This window comes from Cervus elaphus, chromosome 20 (assembly GCF_910594005.1).
Source record: "Cervus elaphus chromosome 20, mCerEla1.1, whole genome shotgun sequence".
NCBI lineage: Eukaryota > Metazoa > Chordata > Mammalia > Artiodactyla > Cervidae > Cervus > Cervus elaphus.
Window position 1 is genome coordinate 34,262,889 of NC_057834.1, and position 18,852 is coordinate 34,281,740.

At 40.4% G+C, this 18,852-nt stretch overlaps 1 protein-coding gene across 1 annotated transcript; it reads left to right on the forward strand.

Annotated features, from left to right (window-relative positions):
• The first annotated feature begins 4,721 nt into the window (after window positions 1-4,721).
• LOC122676553 (olfactory receptor 6N1-like) lies at window positions 4,722-5,666 on the forward strand. Its single transcript, XM_043875912.1, has one exon. It carries the CDS (start codon window positions 4,722-4,724, stop codon window positions 5,664-5,666), a length of 945 nt encoding a protein of 314 aa, XP_043731847.1.
• Window positions 5,667-18,852: the final 13,186 nt, after the last annotated feature.

The window sequence follows — 18,852 nt, forward strand, 5'->3', positions numbered from 1 at the left end:
TGGATCACATTTTTTTTCCTGGAAAATAATATTTCATATAAATATATGCACAATATAGAATATATAGATAAATAAAATTTGAATTGCTTATAAAATTATTTTTAAAACAATTTTCACCTATTCAGGCTTTTTTTCAAATATTAATAATCATTGTACAATGTTGAAACTTGAAATACTGTTTTCTTCACTTAACACACTAACAGATATTCTTCATTGTCTCCTTTGCTAAATCACGGATGTCTTGATGGAGGTATCACACCTTGTTCTTTTCTTTTGCTCCATTTCTAATACACTATATGTATTAGTTAAGAGAGCAAGTTTTGCTGGTGCGGGATGACATGAGAGGAAAATAAACAATTTCCTAAACTTGGAATGCTCCAACTTCTATTTTCCCTCTTTGTGCTACTTTTAAGACAAATATTTCACTCATTTATCTACAATGCTAAATATTTTGCATATGTATTTTGTATTGATTTGGATTTGTGTTTGAACTTCTTACAAACAAGTAATTGTATCACAATGATTGTTTTCTGAAGGCAAACAAACAGCCTTACATACTCTTTTGATGCAAGCCATGATGGTATACAATTGAGTACTCCAAAGCATGGGGGAAGTCTGTCCCAGAAACTGTCTTATAGATCCATAAACGAAGCTACAAATTAGGAGTGTTTTTGTATTTGGGAATGTGAGTTCACTTCAGTTCAGTTCAGTCACTCAGTCGTGTCCAACTCTTTGCGACCCCATGAATCGCAGCACGCCAGGCCTCCCTGTCCATCACCAACTCCCAGAGTTTACTCAAACTCATGTCCATCGAGTCAGTGATGCCATCCAACCACCTCATTCTCTATTGTCCCCTTCTCCTCCTGTCCCCAATCCCTCCCAGCATCAGGGTCTTTTCCAATGAGTCAACTCTTCGCAAGAGGTGGCCAAAGTATTGACGTTTTAGCTTCAGCATCAGTCCTCCCAATGAACACCCAGGATTGATTTCCTTTAGGATGGACTGGTTGGATCTCCTTACAGTCCAAGGGCCTCTCAAGAGTCTTCTCCAACACCACAGTTCAAAAGCATCAATTCTTCAGTGCTCAGCTTTCTTCACAGTCTAACTCTCACATCCATACATGACTACTGGAAAAACCTTAGCCTTGACTAGACAGACCTTTGTTGACAAAGTGATGTCTCTGCTTTTTAATATGCTATCTAGGTTGGTCATAACTTTCCTTCCAAGGAGTAAGCATCTTTTAATTTCATGGCTGCAATCACCATCTGCAGTGATTTTGGAGCCCCAAAAAATAAAGTCACATTTGGGAATGTGAAGGATGCAGCAATTTCATCAAATGATAGTTGTAACTGTTTATCCCAGAGAAATGTCATTTTTTTCACTTGAAGTGGAATCTCTGCAGAAGGCTGGAAAAGACTGAAAGAGATCCTCTACATTCCCAAGCATCAGAAAAAAATTTTACTCAAAGATTAATTCTTCCAATCTTGACGTTACATTATTTTCTAAAGCAAAACACTCAAAATCAAATATCACACTTTAATGTCATTAAAACAACTCCAGGTCTCACAGGAAGATTTTCCTGGCTGATTCGAAGAGCTGAGGACTGAATTCTCTCAAGTTTATGCCGTCTATCTGCAAACCTTTCCTGGTTAATGTTCTGAGAGCCAATTTAATTTTGCTGTTATCTTGTCCTCTGCCTCTGATTCCTAAATGTGAAACCACATTTACACTGATCTGTGATGCAACTCTACTATTCTCCAGTGGATTAATTCTTTCAATCTGTTACTTACATGATTTTTATATCCAAACAGTCCATGCCTATGTATAATGCCCAATCAAGGTCAGAATTGAATGAACTGACTGCAGGGCTTTTATGAAGATAATGCTGATGGTAATAAAAAATGACATGATTATGGAAAACTGAATAAGCATTATGTTCAGTTCAGTTCAGTCATTCAGTCATATCCAACTCTTGGCGACCCCATGGACTGCAGCATGCCAGGCTTCCCTGTACAATTCCCAGAGCTTGCTCAAACTCACGTCCATTGAGTCAGTGATGCCATTCAACCACCTCATCCTCTGTCGTCCCCTTCTCCGCCTGCCTTCAGTCTTTTCCAGCATCAGGGTCTTTTCTAATGAGTCAGCTCTTTGCATCAGGTTGCCAAAGTATTGGAGCTTCAGCTTCAGCATCAGTCCTTCCAATGAATATTCAGGACTGATTTCCTTTAGGATTGACTGGTTTGATCTCCTTGCAGTCCAAGGGACCCTCAAGAGTCTTCTCCAACACCACAGTTTAAAAGCATCAATTCTTTGGTGCTCAGCTTTCTTTATGGTCCAACTCTCACATCTATACAAGACTATTGGAAAAAACAGTATGTAGATGTTCCACGTAATTATAACAATGGTAGAGGTATAAATGATGACTGCAATGCTGGTGGTTTTGGTGGTTTAGAATGGGGTTTGGTACATAGTAAGTATTCAATAATAATTGAATCAATGGATAAATTGATTTCCTACTCCAGGGGATTTTCCTGACCCAGGGATTGAACTTGCATCTCTTCCACTTCAGGCAGATTCTTTATCACTGAGCCAAAAGAGAAGGCCGTGGTATAGTTGGTGGTTTAGCCACTAAGTTGTATCCGACTCTTGTGACCCCATGGACTGTAGCCTACCAGGCTCCTCTGTCCATGGGATGCTCTAGGCAAGAATACTGGAGTGGGTTGCCATTTCCTTCTCCAGGGAATCTTCCTGACACAGGGATCAAACTCGGGTTTCCTGCATCACAGGCAGATTCTTTACCAATTGAGCTACAAGGGAAAATTGTGGTAAGGTTAGTAGTGAGCAACTTGATGATTTACTCTTCTTAGATCACCTAGCTCTTATTATTGGAGTTTCATGGAAATGAAACCAAGAAATCTCCTTGCAATGCAATTTTTCAGAAGATGAAACTCACTTCTGGGGCACTCAGTGTGTTACTCTGTATGTGTGCATAAAATTATGCAAGATGAGTTGTCTCTTTCCATAGAAAGCTACACGGAATTTTTGCAAAGTTTTCAAAGTGGTCTAGAAAAGGCAATTTCCCTGAGACCTGATCCGAGTTCAACAGTCAGTGTTGCAAGGTTGAGAAAAATCATTTGAGAAATAGTGCTACTCTGGATCACTTTTCTGTGCCCAACATCCTTCCCCGAGAGGAACCTCTATTGAGAGCTCATCATACCCAACAACAACAGTGAACACACATTATGCATCCCCTGGGAAACCAGCATTTCCAGGAACATGAGATATAAGTACAGAAGTGTCTTGGGGTAAAAGGATGATGAGTAAGATGCTACAAGTCCTAATTTCATCCAGACAGTAATTTGGGATGGTGTATCAGAGATGCATGGATCTAAAGAAGAGGATTAGGGGATGAGAAAAAAATGCTAGGAACCATGGTGCTGATGTTTCCCACAGTCCAGAAACATTTTCAGTGGTTTTTGGGAATGATAAATTATCTGTGTTGTAAGAGTTTTAGAAAACATCAGTTCAAACTTTTTCATGTTAGAGAAAAAGAAGTTGCTTAGCCCAAAGTGTTCTGCCTGTTAGCAACAGAGCAAGTTCTCAAAGCAGAATCCCTAACTTAGTGGAAGGCCTTTTCTTTTTAAAATATATTAGGACTTGTTGTTGGTTGTTCTGTCTTCATGGTTTTCCTCTTTGAATATTCCTGGCACATTTCTTCTTTGTGGATCATCTTTCAAAGTGAGTTATTAGCAGGCACTATGGACCTGAGATTTTGGGAACAGTTCTCAGAAATTTTGCATTTCTTTTACTTCCCATCCTTTTTTTTTCCTACTCCTTAGAAAAATGTCTATAAACTCTAGAGGGTATTTCTGAAAGAGGCCTCAACAGTCACTTTTAGAGGATGATTTTTCTCTCTTCTCCATAGCCCTATATGGCTGTTTTTTAATCATTAGAAACTATAGGAAAGATGGAGGTAAACGTTTTCTTCTCTCTCTTATTTTCCTTTATACACACACTCACACTTAAAGTTGAAGTATAGTTGATTTATAATATTGTATTAGTTTCATCATACAAAGAATGTGCTGTGCAGCAGAGTAATTAGACATATATATATATATATATATATATATATATATATATATATATATATATATATTCATTTTTAGATCTACATAAACATCTACTTACCTTACATAAACGTATATTTCTTGAACTTTGTAACCTTAAGGTACTAAGAGAATTGGACCTCTATTGTATGTATGTGTGCTTCTCTATTACTCCTTACTGTCTGTAGATCTTAGTAAATGACAGTTTAAGTTTGAAGACTGTTGTCTGTTTCCTCTGCTCTCTCTACCATCCTTTGGTTTCACTATTTTCAACCAGTAGTTAGGTGTCTCCTGCTTTCTGATGGTGGAGCAGGAAAGAAATTCAGTTTCTGGAGTCATAAGAGCACAATATTATGGTGTAGAAAAGCATAGAACTGGCATAAGGAGCCTTGATTTCTAGTTCCAGTTCTGGAAACAACAGCTTCTGTTGGGTCCCACTATGTGTGCTTTTAGGACTGCAATTCTTCTATTGCAAAGTGAGGAGTATTGCTTAGATAATATCAAGTTCCTTTAAGGTGCTCAACTTCAGTATTCTTGACACTAGGGAAATTTTCTGAACATAGGAAAAATCTTGATGTTTATTAATCTTCTGTCTTCGCTCCTTGCTCTTAGGAACCATGGACCTTGCCAATCACACATGGACCCAGAGTTTTCTCCTTGCTGGTTTCACTACCACCGGAGCCCTGCGACCTCTTGCTTTCTTGGGGACACTGTGTATCTATCTCCTCACCCTGGCAGGGAACTTGTGCATTATTGTCCTGGTTCAGGCAGATTCGAGACTGTGCACACCCATGTACTTCTTCATCAGCGTCCTGTCCTTCTTGGAACTCTGGTATGTCAGCACCACAGTGCCCACGCTGCTGCACACCTTGCTTCACGGGCGCTCACCCGTCTCACCCGCTGTGTGCCTTGTCCAGCTCTACGTCTTCCATTCACTGGGCATGACTGAGTGCTACCTGTTGGGCGTCATGGCGCTGGACCGCTACCTTGCCATCTGTCGCCCCCTCCACTACCAGGCTCTCATGAGCAGACAGGTGCAGTTATGGCTGGCAGGGGCCACTTGGGTGGCTGGCTTCTCAGCTGCACTTGTGCCAGCAAGCCTCACAGCCACTCTGCCCTTCTGTTTAAAAGAGGTGGCTCATTACTTCTGTGACCTGGCACCACTAATGAGGTTGGCATGTGTGGACACAAGGTGGCATAAAGGGGTCCATGGGGCAGTGATTGGTGTGGCCACAGGGTGCAACTTTGTGCTCATTTTAGGACTGTATGGGGGTATCCTGAGAGCTGTGCTGAAGCTGCCCTCAGCTGCCAGCCGTGCCAAGGCCTTTTCCACCTGTTCCTCCCACATAACTGTTGTGGTGCTTTTTTATGCTTCTGCCTTCACAGTTTATGTGGGCTCACCTGGGAGTCGCCCTGAGGGAACAGACAAGCGTATTGCCTTAGTGTATGCCCTTCTTACTCCCTTTCTCAATCCTATCATCTATACCCTTCGAAACAAGGAGGTGAAGGAGGCTATGAAAAGGGTCAGGGTCAGGATACGGACCATGTTGAAGGAAGCTTGACAATCTCTTTCATCATTTTGAGGTTTCTTGGTAACTGTAGGAATGAATCACCTGGTTGGTTAGTCAATCATCTTTCCAGAGTTAAAGTAAATGCCAGGGAAATAAAATCAGTCTTATCATTTATCATGTCCATTGCAGACATTCACTGAAGAAGACATAAGCCTGGATTAATCAGAATTGGAACATATAGAGAGAAAGGATGTATGTCTTTGGTTCCATTCCAGACAAATGGGAGAGATAGGCCACAAAGGAAGAGAAATAAACCAGAGAACATGCAAATGTTTTTGAAATTAGGGCCCAGGGAGAGAGTAAGATACTGAGAGAAAGAAAGCAAACTAAAGCTGAGAGTTGGCACTTTTGTCAAGATAAGATTCCCAGAATATTCCCAGAATAAGATTCCCAGAAAAGGTGGAAAACAAGACTGGCCAAAAAGTATAACCTGTGTAAGTTTCATATGTGAAGCCATGAGCTGTAGGCAGAAAACTTATCAAGAACCCAGTGATCTGGGGAAATCATGTGATCAAATGTAGCTCACTGGAGAAGACAATGACCTTATTGGGTAGGAAGTTAGTAACTCTAGATAATAATTTACTGTCTAATGGGGAGAGACAAAAGTGTTGGAGATGAAAGTGTTATCTGAATTCTCTTCTGATACTGTGAAATATGCCTTAGAGTGATCTGTAGCCATATTCCATACATGAATAAATAAAATAAAATCCAAGCAACAAAGAGACAAACAAAAAGTTTTGTAAGCACACATGTGCAATGTAGAAAGCATACTGAAATAAACAATAGACATGGGGACCTGTGGCTATGACCTCATTCTCTACCTTCTCTTTTTCCCCAGCTCCCTTACCACTTTTTCTGCCCAGCAAAGTTTGAAAGTTATTGCTTAGGTTTAATTTCTGTACTTTGGCAATATGCAAACTGTAGATCTAGCCCCTGCCAAAAGCTGTCAGGGTTTTGAGAAAGACAGGACCAGGATCTTGGTAGAGACTGGGTCACTGTGTGGGATTTAAATACTCTGTCTAGTTTTCATTCTTATGTAACTTCTAAAAAATCAAGTCATTTATTTTTGGTATGTCTGTCCTATGCCAGAACAGTGACAGCTGCTTTCAAATGTATTTTTAACTTAATCTTCATAAAATCTTTTAAAGAAGAAAGAATCATCTCATTATCTACATGATGACACTAGAAAGGTTACCGCACTTACTGTCAAGAGACATGGATTTAAACCCAGATCCACTTCAGTGGGCTGGGTGAACTTAGCAAGACTTCCTCAGTTGCACTCTTTGCCAGGTGTCAGTAAGGAGCTAATGACTGCTTACATCCCTTCCTGCTTAGCAAGTTTTGATTCCGTGATTGCAACATGTCTTAAAGAAAGCAGGATCTGGACCAGACTCAGATGGTAAATTCTGAAAATCCGGAATAGAGAGAGGAAAGTAATGGTCCAAATCTAAGTTTTACTGTTTTTGGCTATGTCATTCTGATCTCAGGTGGCTTCCAGCTGCAGTGGTTGAAGCAGGATTTCAGTCTCCTGCCTATGGCAGGAGACAGCCACAGGAGGCCTATGGCAGTGACAGCGCTGAATCCTAGCCACCAGGCCACCAGGGACAAGTGAGTGGCCAGTGACAAAGCCCTGGCCCATCAGCTGTGTAGAAATGAATTTACACACAGAGATGAAAAGTTGTGAAACAAAGTGTTTATTAGGAAGGAAAAGCATATGTGTGGATAGACACATGGGCGGGGTCAGAGAATCTCACCCTTTCAGTGGTTTAAATCACTTCACATGGGGTATGTCTTTCAGGTTTCCTCTGGCCAATCATCTTGCTTTGCCTGGTTCTGAGTTTATATTTGGTTTATGTCAGGGTCCTCCCATGTGTGCACATGCATCTCCCAGCTAAGACAGATTCTATCAAAGATGTCTATGGGTAGATTGACATCACCTACTATGGAGTTGTTCCCCTCTCCCTTTGTGACCTTAAAGGAGATTTTCTGCTTGTGTGTAGTAAGGAAGGTCTCCTTGACTTCAAGAATGTGGAATATGTGGCCTTTTATCTCTTATCATAGCAGGAATTATCTTCTCCTATCCACTGCTATTTTGAGTGTCTGTCCATAGGGAACAAACTTCAGCTGTCCAGCCTGAGGCCCATCTATCTTGCTTCAACCCTGTACAGAAAAGAAAGTAAATTCTCTTTGATCTTAATTTTTTCTTCCTTAAAAAATTCTGTAACAAAGAGTCCTAAAGTTTAAATAAAATAACACAGGCTAAGTGTTCAATACATGTTAGCTTTATTATCCCAGAGGCAAAGCAATGCAGTAGTTATAACGTGAACTTTGATGCCTGCCTTCCTGGGTTGGAACATTAATTCTACCACTTAATTTCTTTGTGACCTCAAGCAATGCATGCAACTTTTCCTGTGTCTCGATTTCCTGATCTGTAAAGTGAGGACATAGTAGAATCTTAAATACCATATACATGTTAATTATTACTACTTCAAAGATTTTCCACTTACATTTCTGCAGTGGGAATTTCATTCCTTGAGGATGCTTAGTTTCACACATATCTCACATTTTCATTATGTGTAGAATCATTAGAATTGATAATTCCCCAAGTGAAGCATTTCCTTTTGAAGTGTTCAGAGTCAGCTTTCTATAGCCTCAGGAGTCCTGGTTTTCATGAAGCCTATGCTCTTCCCCCAATACAAAATGCAACACTCCATTCTGCTGAGCTACCAAGTCTAATTCTTTTGAATTCTGATCTTTTCTCTCCTCTCATACCTTGCTTCATTTAGAAGATCTTTATGCAGGAATGGTCGTGGGCACTCCCTGTGGAGGCAGCACCAAAAATGGCTGGAAACTGCTTGCCCTAGCAATGACTTGGGTCATGTTAGTTAACAGTGGATCTATATTGTGTGGTGAGCCTAGGGGTTTATAACTCTGTTTCAGAGACATCAGTTATTAATTAACAACTCAATGCAGCACCATTGATTTCTAGCACAGTGCTTGGTATTTATTCTTTTAATGAGCGAACTCTCAAGTGTCAAATGAGTGTGATAGAAATTTAAATTCTCCTTTTACAACTCTGGGACTCTCTGTGACTCAGATGGTAAAGATCTGCCTGGAATGCAGGACAGCCAGGTTGATCACTGGGTCAAGGAGAAACCATGCAGAAGGGAATGGTCACCCACTGCAGTAGTCTTGCCTGGAGAATTTCATAAACAGAGGACCCTGGCAGATTACAGTCCATGGGTATGCAAAGAGTGAGACATGACTGAATAACTCTACAAGTCTAGCAGAAGATAGTCTCTTTCTTAGATTTTTCATAGCTTCAAACTCCCTTAGCCTTCAGTTTATAATCTTTCTGCTCTTGTAACCTCCTCAGATCTTTCTCTTTAGAATATAAAATTTAGATAATCCTTAGTGCAGAGTTTCCCAACTGGTATAAATAATGGGGTGTTGAGTAACTGATTCCCTACCCCTCACACATGACTTTCAAATGTTCATGAAGGGCCTGAAGGAACTAGAGTCCCTGGACTAGTTGCCTGTATGGAAAACAGCCTTTCTGTTCACCTAGGTGTTCCTTGGGCAGCAAGGAGATCAAACTGTTGCAGGAAGGGGGACCCCTTCCAGGGCCCAAAACTGGGCTCTTGTCTAACACTCAGAAATGAACTGTCTGAGGAGACACATGTGCTGACAAAGCAAGAGATTTTATTGGGAAGGGCACCCTGGTAGAGAACAGGAGGATAAGGGAACCCAGGAGAACCACTCTGCCACATGGCTTGCAGTCTTGGGGTTTATGGTGATGGGATTAGCTTCCGGGTTGTCCTTAGCCAATCATTCTGACTCAGAGTCCTTCCTGGTGGTGCAGGCCTTGTTCAGCCCAAGATGGATACCAGAAAGAAAGATTCTGGGAGGTGGTCAGACATGTGGTGTCTCCTTGTGACCTGTCCTGAACTCTTCCAGTTGGTGGTGGCTGATTAGTTCTGTGTTCCTTACAGGGACTTCCTGTCAAAAAACAACTCATGCAAATGGTTACTATGGTGCCTGGCCAGGGTGGGTGGTTTCAGTCAGTGTGCTTCCCCTAACAGAATCAATCAATCCTAAAGGAGATTAACCCTAAATATTCATTGGAAGGACTGATGCTGAAGCTGAAGCTCCAATACTTTGGCTACCTGATGCAAATAGTTGACTCATTGGAAAAGACCCTGATACGGCAAAAGATTGAGGGAAAAAAGAGAAGGGGATGACAGGGGATGAGATGGTTGGATGGTATCACTGACTTAATAGACATGAGTTTGAACAAACTCAGGGAAATAGTGAAGGGCAGAGAAGTCTGGCGTGCTGCAGATCATGGGGTCGCAAAGAGTTGGACACGACTTAGAGACTGAACAACAACAAAGTGTTCTCTGCAAGTGTTATCACTTTTTATATATGCTAAGATCCAAAAAAGATGTCCTTTTCAATATAGGGGACTGGAATGCAAAAGTAGGAAGTCAAGAAACACCTAAAGTAACAGGCAAATTTGCCCTTGGAGTACAGAATGAAGCAGGACAAAGGCTAACAGAGTTTGGTCAAGAGAACTGACTGGTCATAGCAAACACCCTTTTCCAAAAACACAAGAGAAAACCCTACACATGGAAATCTCCAGATGGTCAACACTGAAATCAGATTGATTATATTCTTTGCAGCCAAAGATGGAGAAGCTCTATACAGTCAGCAAAAACAAGACCAGGAGCTGACTGTGGCTCAGATCATGAACTCCTTATTGCAAAATGCAGACTTAAATTGAAGAAAGTAGGGAAAACCACTAGACCATTCAGGTATGACCTAAATCAAATCCCTTATGACTATACAGTGGAAGTGAGAAATAGATTCAAGGGACAAGATCTGATAGAGTGCCTGATAAGCTATGGTCGGAGGTTCATGACATTGTACAGGAGACAGGGTACAAAACCATCCCCAAGAAAAAGAAATGCAAGAAAACAAAATGGCTATCTGAGGAGGTCTTACAAACAGCTGTGAAAAGAAGAGAAGCAAAAAGCAAAGGAGAAAAGGAAAGATATACCCATTTGAATACAGAGTTCCAAAGAATAGCAAGGAGAGATAAGAAAGCCTTCTTCAGCGACCAATGCAAAGCAATGGAGGAAAACAATAGAATTGGAAAGAGTAGAGATCTCTTCAAGAAAATTAAAGATACCAAGGGAACATTTCATGCAAAGATGGGATCAATAAAGGACAGAAATGGTATAGAGCTAAGAGAAGCAGAAGCTATTAAGAAGAGGTGGCAAAGATACACAGAAGAACTACACAAAAAAGATCTTCACGACCCAGATAATCACAATGGTGTGATCACTCACCTAGAGCCAGACATCCTGGAATGTGAAGTCAAGTTTGGGCCTTCGGAAGAATCACTACAAACAAAGCTAGTGGAGGTGATGGCATTCCAGTTGAGCTATTTCAAATCCTAAAAGATGATACTGTGAAAGTGCTGCACTCAATATGTCAGTAAATTTGGAAACCTCAGTAGTGGCCACAGGACTGGGAAAAGTCAGTCTTCATTCCAATCCCAAAGAAAGGCAATTCCAAAGAATGCTCGAACTACCGCACAATTGCACTCATCTCACACGCTAGTAAAGTAATGCTCAAAATTCTTCAAGCCAGGCTTCAGAAATATGTGAACCATGAACTTCCAGATTTTTTTTTTCATTTATTTTTATTAGTTGGAGGCTAATTACTTTACAATTATGTAGTAGTTTTTGCCATACATTAGCATGAATCAGCCATGGATTTACATGTATTCCCCATCCTGATCCCCCTCTCCCACCTCCCTCTCCACCTGATCCCTCTGGGTCTTCCCAGTGCACCAGCCCCGAGCACTTGTCTCATGCATCCAACCTTACCATTACACGCCAATCAGGATGCCTGCTATCCAAAAGAACTTCCAGATTTTTTTTTTTCATTTATTTTTATTAGTTGGAGGCTAATTACTTTACAATTATGTAGTAGTTTTTGCCATACATTAGCATGAATCAGCCATGGATTTACATGTATTCCCCATCCTGATCCCCCTCTCCCACCTCCCTCTCCACCCGATCCCTCTGGGTCTTCCCAGTGCACCAGCCCCGAGCACTTGTCTCATGCATCCAACCTTACCATTACACGCCAATCAGGATGCCTGCTATCCAAAAGAACTTCCAGATTTTCAAGCTGGTTTTAGAAAAGGCAGAGGAACCAGAGATCAAATTGCCAACATCCGCTGGATCATCGAAAAAGCAAGAAAGTTCCAGAAAAACATCTATTTCTGCTTTATTGACTATGCCAAAGCCTTTGACTGGATGAATCACAATAAACTGTGGAAAATTCTGAAAGAGATGGGAATACTTGACCACCTGACTTGCTTCTTGAGAAACCTGTATGCAGGTCAGGAAGCAACAGTTAGAACTGGTCATGGAACAACACACTGCTTCCAAATAGGCAAAGGAGTACGTCAAGGCTGTATATTGTCACCCTGCTTATTTAACTTATATGCAGAGTACATCATGAGAAACACTGGGCTGGAGGAAGCACAAGCTGGAATCAAGATTGCCGGGAGAAACGTCAATAACCTCAGATATGCAGATGACACCATCCTTATGGCAGAAAGTGAAGAAGAACTAAAAAGCCTCTTGATGAAAGTGAAAGAGGAGAGTGAAAAAGTTGGCTTAAAGCTCGACATTCAGAAAACTAAGATCATGGCATCTGGTCCCATAACTTCATGGCAAGTAGATGGGGAAACTGGCTGACTTTATTTTTCTGGGCTCCAAAATCACTGCAGATGGTGACTGCAGGCATGAAATTAAAAGACACTTACTTCTTGAAGAAAAGTTATGACCAGCCTAGACAGCATATTAAAAAGCAGAGACATTACTTTGTCAACAAAGGTCTGTCTAGTCAAGGCTAAGGTTTTTCCAGTAGTCATGTATGGATGTGAGAGTTGGCATATAAAGAAAACTGAGCGCTGAAGAATTGATGCTTTTGAACTGTGGTGTTGGAGAAGACTCTTGAGAGTCCCTTGGACTGCAAGGAGATCCAACCAGTCCATCCTAAAAGAGATCAGTCCTAGGTGTTCTTTGGAAGGACTGATGCTGAAGCTGAAACTCCAATAATTTGGCCACCTGATGCGAAGAACTGACTCATTTGAAAAGACAGTGATGCTGGGTAAGATTGAAGGCAGGAGGAGAAGGGGATGACAGAGAATGAGATGGTTGGATAGCATCACCGACTCAATGGACATGAGTTTGGGTAAACTCCGGGAGTTGGTGATGGACAGGAAGGCCTGGCATGCTGTGGTTCGTGGGGTCGCAAAGAGTCAGACACGACTGAGGACTGAACTGAACTGAACTGAAGATGTAAAAAATATGTTAGAGAAGCAACACCTTATTGTGTGATATATTGGGGTAAGTGCTCAAGTTAAGGGATTTCCAGGTGGCTCAGTGGTAAAGAATCTGTCTGCTAAATAGAAGACATAGGAGATCTAGGAGACTCAGGTTCTATCCCCGTTTTGAGAAGATCCTCTGGAGCAGGAAATAGCAATCCACTCCAGTGTTCTTGCCAGGAAAATCCCATGGACAGAGGGATGGGCCACAGTCCTTGGAGTCACAAACAGTCTGATGCGACTGAGCATGCACACATGCACACCCAAATTAAGGCTCAACTTTGACCACTTCTCCCCTGGTAACATGTGGATAATGATTAGCAGGAGAAACAATGAGAACAAGCCAGGATGGAAATATATTATAAACAGACCATTCACTCTGTCTTTCATTAAGGCTAGCATTCTACCCTGCAGAGTGCTATACAGTTCACCATCCAAGTGCAAATGCATTAGGAATGCATCAATAAGGAGACATGGGCTTAATAAACCAGAGTTGTCTGGGGCAAACAAGGACAAAAGCCCACTATACACCACTGAACTTTCTTTTTTCTTAAATGTAATTTCTTTTTTTTAAACGCAGTTTCTTTGCTTCAACAAGTAATGCACCTAAAGGATTCAAAATCAAAGCCATCCAAAAGTATTTACATGGAGAAATCTTGCTACTCCATTTTCCCAACCTATCTGCTCCTTCCTGGTTTTCAACCAACCTTGATAGAAGATCATTTTTAATAATGTTTCCTGATTGATTGCAATGCTTCTGTTTGCAAACCTCAGAAGATAAGACTATTTTATAATCTACCTTTCTTAAGCATAAGACCCCATACTATACTTGTTCTAGCTTTGCTTTTATCTTTTTTCTATTGCCTTGTAAAGAGTGTTTAAAAAAAAAAAATTCCATAGTATTCCATTGTGATTTTAATTTGACTAATCCTGTATTGAAGGACTCTTGGGTTACTCCAGTCTTTGGCTATTAAATACACAACTGGAATGAAAAATCTTGTGTATGAATTATTTCATATATGTGCATACAAATTCCTAGGAATGGGATTCTGGGGTCAGTGTGCAAATGCACATATTATTTGAGTAAATGTTCTTAAATTTTGCTCTAAAGGGATTATGCCACTTAGTTTTCCCAATTAGCAGTGGATGAAAGCATGTTTTCACATAGCACCTTTTATGAAGTACATATTCAAACTTTTGGGCATTTGTAAATATAATAATTGAGAAACAGTATTTTTTTTTCTTTTAGTTTTAAGTTTCAAATTTATCTCATTGTGTATGAGGTTGAATTTTTTTTCTTGTGTTTGAAAAACCTGTTTTTTTTATATATTAGTAAGTGACCAATTTGAGGGTCTGTCTCTGGTGGTGCTTGTGGTGAAGAACTCGCCTGCCATTGCAGGAGACTTAAGAGATGTGGGTCAGATCGTTGAGTCAGGAAGATCCCGTGGAGAAGGGCATGGCAACTCACTTCAGTATTCCTGCCTGGAGAATCCCATGGACAGAGGAGCCTGGTGGGCTCACAAAGAGTCGGACACAACTGAAGTGACTTAGCACTCATGCACTCCCAAGTGAAAAGAAAAAGTGAAAGTGTTAGTTGCTCAGTTGTGTCTGACTGCAACTCCATGAAATGTAGCCAGCCAGGCTCCTCTGTCTATGGAATTCTTCATTTCCTTCTCCAGAATATCTTCCCAACTCAGGACTTGATCCTGGGTGTCCTGCATTGCAGGTGGCTTCTTTATCATCTGAGCCACCAGGAAAACTCCGCAGTCAGCATTTTAAGGGAAAGGACTATGTTTCATGCATCTCATTTTCCCAGTTCCTAGCATAAGGCCAGCTCATAAAAAGTGTTTGAAAGAGGTATTAAATAAACAAATGAGTGACTGTGATTTCCCATGTTTCTCCCATTATTTTAGCTATACTTGATATGTTTCTAATCTCTAAATCATGCTTTATAAAATGTATTACATAGAAATATAGCATATAAAATGTTTAGATGAATTTTAAAATCACCTATAATAACATTGCTTTAAAAATTATCTATTCATTTTTAACTTCTAATAAGTATACACTTTTTCAAATATTATCAATGATACTGTGAATTTTCTAACACACTAAAGCTTACTTTTTTCAATTTTTTTTACTTAAGTTTTAAGTTTTTATAATTTTCAATGTCATCTTTCCCCCCCATATTGTGAATTAGCTGATGGAAGTGTGAGGTATCATTTTTGTCTCTTGTTCCATTTCTTATTTTATTTAATTATTTATTTTGTCCACACAGCATGTGTGGATCTTAGTTTTCTGACCAGGGAGGAAACCCACACCCCCTGCATTGGAAGTGCAGAGTCTTAGCTACTGGACCACCAGGAAAGTCTCTCTTGTTCCATTTCTGATACAGAATAATTGTTATGTGTGTGCATGCATGCTAAGTTGCTTCACTTGTGTCCAACTCTTTGCAACCCTATGGACCATAGGCTCCTCTGTCCATGGGAATTTTCAGGCATGAAGAAAACTAGGGTGGGTTGCCATGCCCTCCTCCGGGGGATCTTTCTGATCCAGGGATCAAACCCATGTCTCCTGTGTCCCCTGCAGTGGCTGGTAGGGTTCTTTACCACTAGTGCCCCCTGGGATTCCCATTAGGTAAGCACTCTCTACTGAGAAGTGATGATGCAAAAGAGAAGAAACAACTTCCTTGGTTAGGCAAGGCCTATATTTGAAAACTTCTAATTCTTTAGCATATATCTCTCATTTCTGTACTACTGACCCTAGAGAGTCTCTATGATTCCTATGTGCCAGTATTTATATCACATTCAGTTCATTTCAGTCACTCAGTTGTGTCCGACTCTTTGTGACCCCATGAACTGCAGCATGCCAGGCCTCCCTGTCCATCACCAACTCTTGGAGTTTACCCAAACTCATGTCCATCGAGTCAGTGATGCCATCCAACCATCTCATCCTCTGTCATCCCCTTCTCCTCCTGCCCTCAATCTTTCCCAGCATCAGGGTCTTTTCAAATGAGTCAGTTCTTTGCATCAGTTGGCCAAAGTATTGGAGCTTCAGCTTCAACATCAGTCCTTCCAATGAACACCCAGGACTGATTTCCTTTAGGATGGACTGGTTGGATCTCCTTGCAGTCCAAGGGACTCTCAAGAGTCTTCTCCAACACCACAGTTCAAAAACATCAATTCTTTGTGCTCAGCTTTCTTTATATGCCAACTCTCACATCCATATATGACTACTGGAAAAACCATAGATTGATGAGACAGACTTTTGTTGACAAAGTAATGTCTCTGCTTTTTAATATGCTATCTAGGTTGGTCAAAACTTTCCTTCCAAGGAGTAAGCATCTTTTAATTTCATGGCTGCAATCACCATCTGCAGTGATTTTGGAGCCCCCCAAAATAAAGTCAGCCACTGTTTCCACTGTTTCCCCATCTATTTGCCATGAAGTGATGGGACCAAATGCCATGATCTTAGTTTTCTGAATGTCTAGCTTTAAGCCAACTTTTTCACTCTCCTCTTTCACTTTGATAGCCTTCTAATATAGTCAGTCAATGCCAAGGCATTCACATATGCATGTGGACACTACAAATGAATAAGGAAGTCTGTTTTGAGGACCTTATAAAGGCTTATATAAAGAGAGAATATAGGAATATCAATGTGATGTGAATATATAAAGAACTAAAAATAAGTAATAAAGTGGCTACTCTAAGTATAGCATAATCATGTGTTTGAGTATTCTAGATAGATAGCTAATTTCTGTAGCTCGATGATATAAGAATGGTAACAAAGCACCTTTTGGTGTTTAGGACTGGGGAGGTTGCAGTAATTTGGTGAAAGGGCAGTGGTAACAATCCATCCTGGAGAAAGGTCAGGTATTTCAGGTCAAGTGGGATGTAGACTCCGTGCTGGTTAATATTGAAGGAAGCTCTCTGATTTCCAAACACTTGAGGTTTTTTTTATTTTATTTTTTTCTCAAAGAGACTCTGTGAATCCTGCAGGTACATTAGTAATCTTAGAAACAAATATTTTCTTTTTCTTTGGCTCAAAAATCTCCAACTCTCACAGAAGTTTCTGGATCTCAGAAAATTCAGTGATTTCCTTCATTTTAGTGTTGATATACTAGTTCATCTTTTATGGTTATCTCTGTATCTTAAATTAGGAAGTGAATTGTCCTTAAATTTGATTCTGAGAAGTACATTTGGATGTATGAATGATTCAAATGCATTACTTTCAGTAGTGCTTTTATTCTATCATTTTTTTGGGGATTCCACATCCACCCAAGTACATGCACAGGTAGTGCTCACCTGAGGTTACAGCTCCAATGTTAATCTCAGGGTTTTTGGTGAAAATATTGAGGATGTGGCTATAGATAGAATGGATCATAGCAAAGTGAATAAGCATCAAGAGGGTAATGGTGGTGATAAAAGTAATAGTAATAATACCAGTCATGGCAACTTTGAACGTGCAGGTAGAACAGAATTTTAGATATTTAATAAACAATGGTTGAATCAATGAACAAACAGTAGAAGACATGATGAAGGTAGAGATGGTGGTGGGATCAATGAAAGTGGAGATGTTCAGCAGAGAAGTGTTGGTGGTTCCCACACTGATTGTGTTTATATGGTGATGAAGGTAGTGGTAATCAGAAAGAGCTGGATGAGAAATCTTGCAAGAAATTAAACACACACACACACACACACTTCTTTTAAGATGCTCAAAGTGTGACTCTTAACCTGTGCACATGTTTATACAAGATGAATTGTTTCTTCTTAGAGAAAGCTATATGGAAGTTGCAGAAAGTTCTAGTGGTCCAGAGAACACAAGGTCCTTGAGACTGGATTCCAGAGTCCTATGGTCAGGGTTGTAAAGTTGAGAAAAGTCATTTGAGAAATAGAGCTACTCTGCATTGCTTTCCTGCGCCCAACATTCTGCCCCCGAGGGACCCCTACTAAGAGCTAGTCAAACCCAGCAACCCCAGAGAGCACAGCAAGGAACCCCTGGGAAGCCAGCATTTTCAGGAACACAAGACATAAATAAGGAAGTGTTTGGAGGTAAAAAGGGCACTGAAAAAGAAGCTATAAGACTTAATGCCATCCAAGCAGTCAGGTAATGGTCAGGGACAGTGTAGCAGTGATGAGAGGTACTCAAGAAGACGACTGAGAGAGGGCTTTGACATTTCCTAGGTGAACCTTGTTATATGTGTGGGAAGAAAACTCTTGGGACCTTAGTGTAGAGCTCCTATGTCCACCCTCATCCCCAAAACATTTTTCAGTAGGCTACCATGGCTGTAAGGGACTTCCAGGCACCAATTTAAACTACTTCATTCTAGACAAGAGCAAGTTGAGGTAAAGAGAGGAGAAATGTATCATACAGCAATTGTCCTCCAATAATTGTATTTTGTTCTGTACTTCTCAAAATTGTACAATTATAATCTTTGATAATTTAAAAAAGAAAAAATAAAAAAAAAAAAAAAGAAAAAATAGAGAAGAGAAATGGCCAGGCTCAATATTCATTTAGTGGCAAAACACATTTAGAAAGCCGATTCCGAGAGAATGTGTTTTATCTTATACGGCAGCCCCTCTACAGCAACATCATAGGGTCTGGACTTTATCAATTTACACATACACCTCTTAGAGACTTCCTAGTACATAATTCTATTTGAGAATCCTTCCTGAAAATGCACGGTGTTTACTCATTGTTTCCTCATCTGGCCTTATAGCTCTTATAGTTGAGGAACTCTCCAGAGTATTCACATTTCTTTCTTCTTCC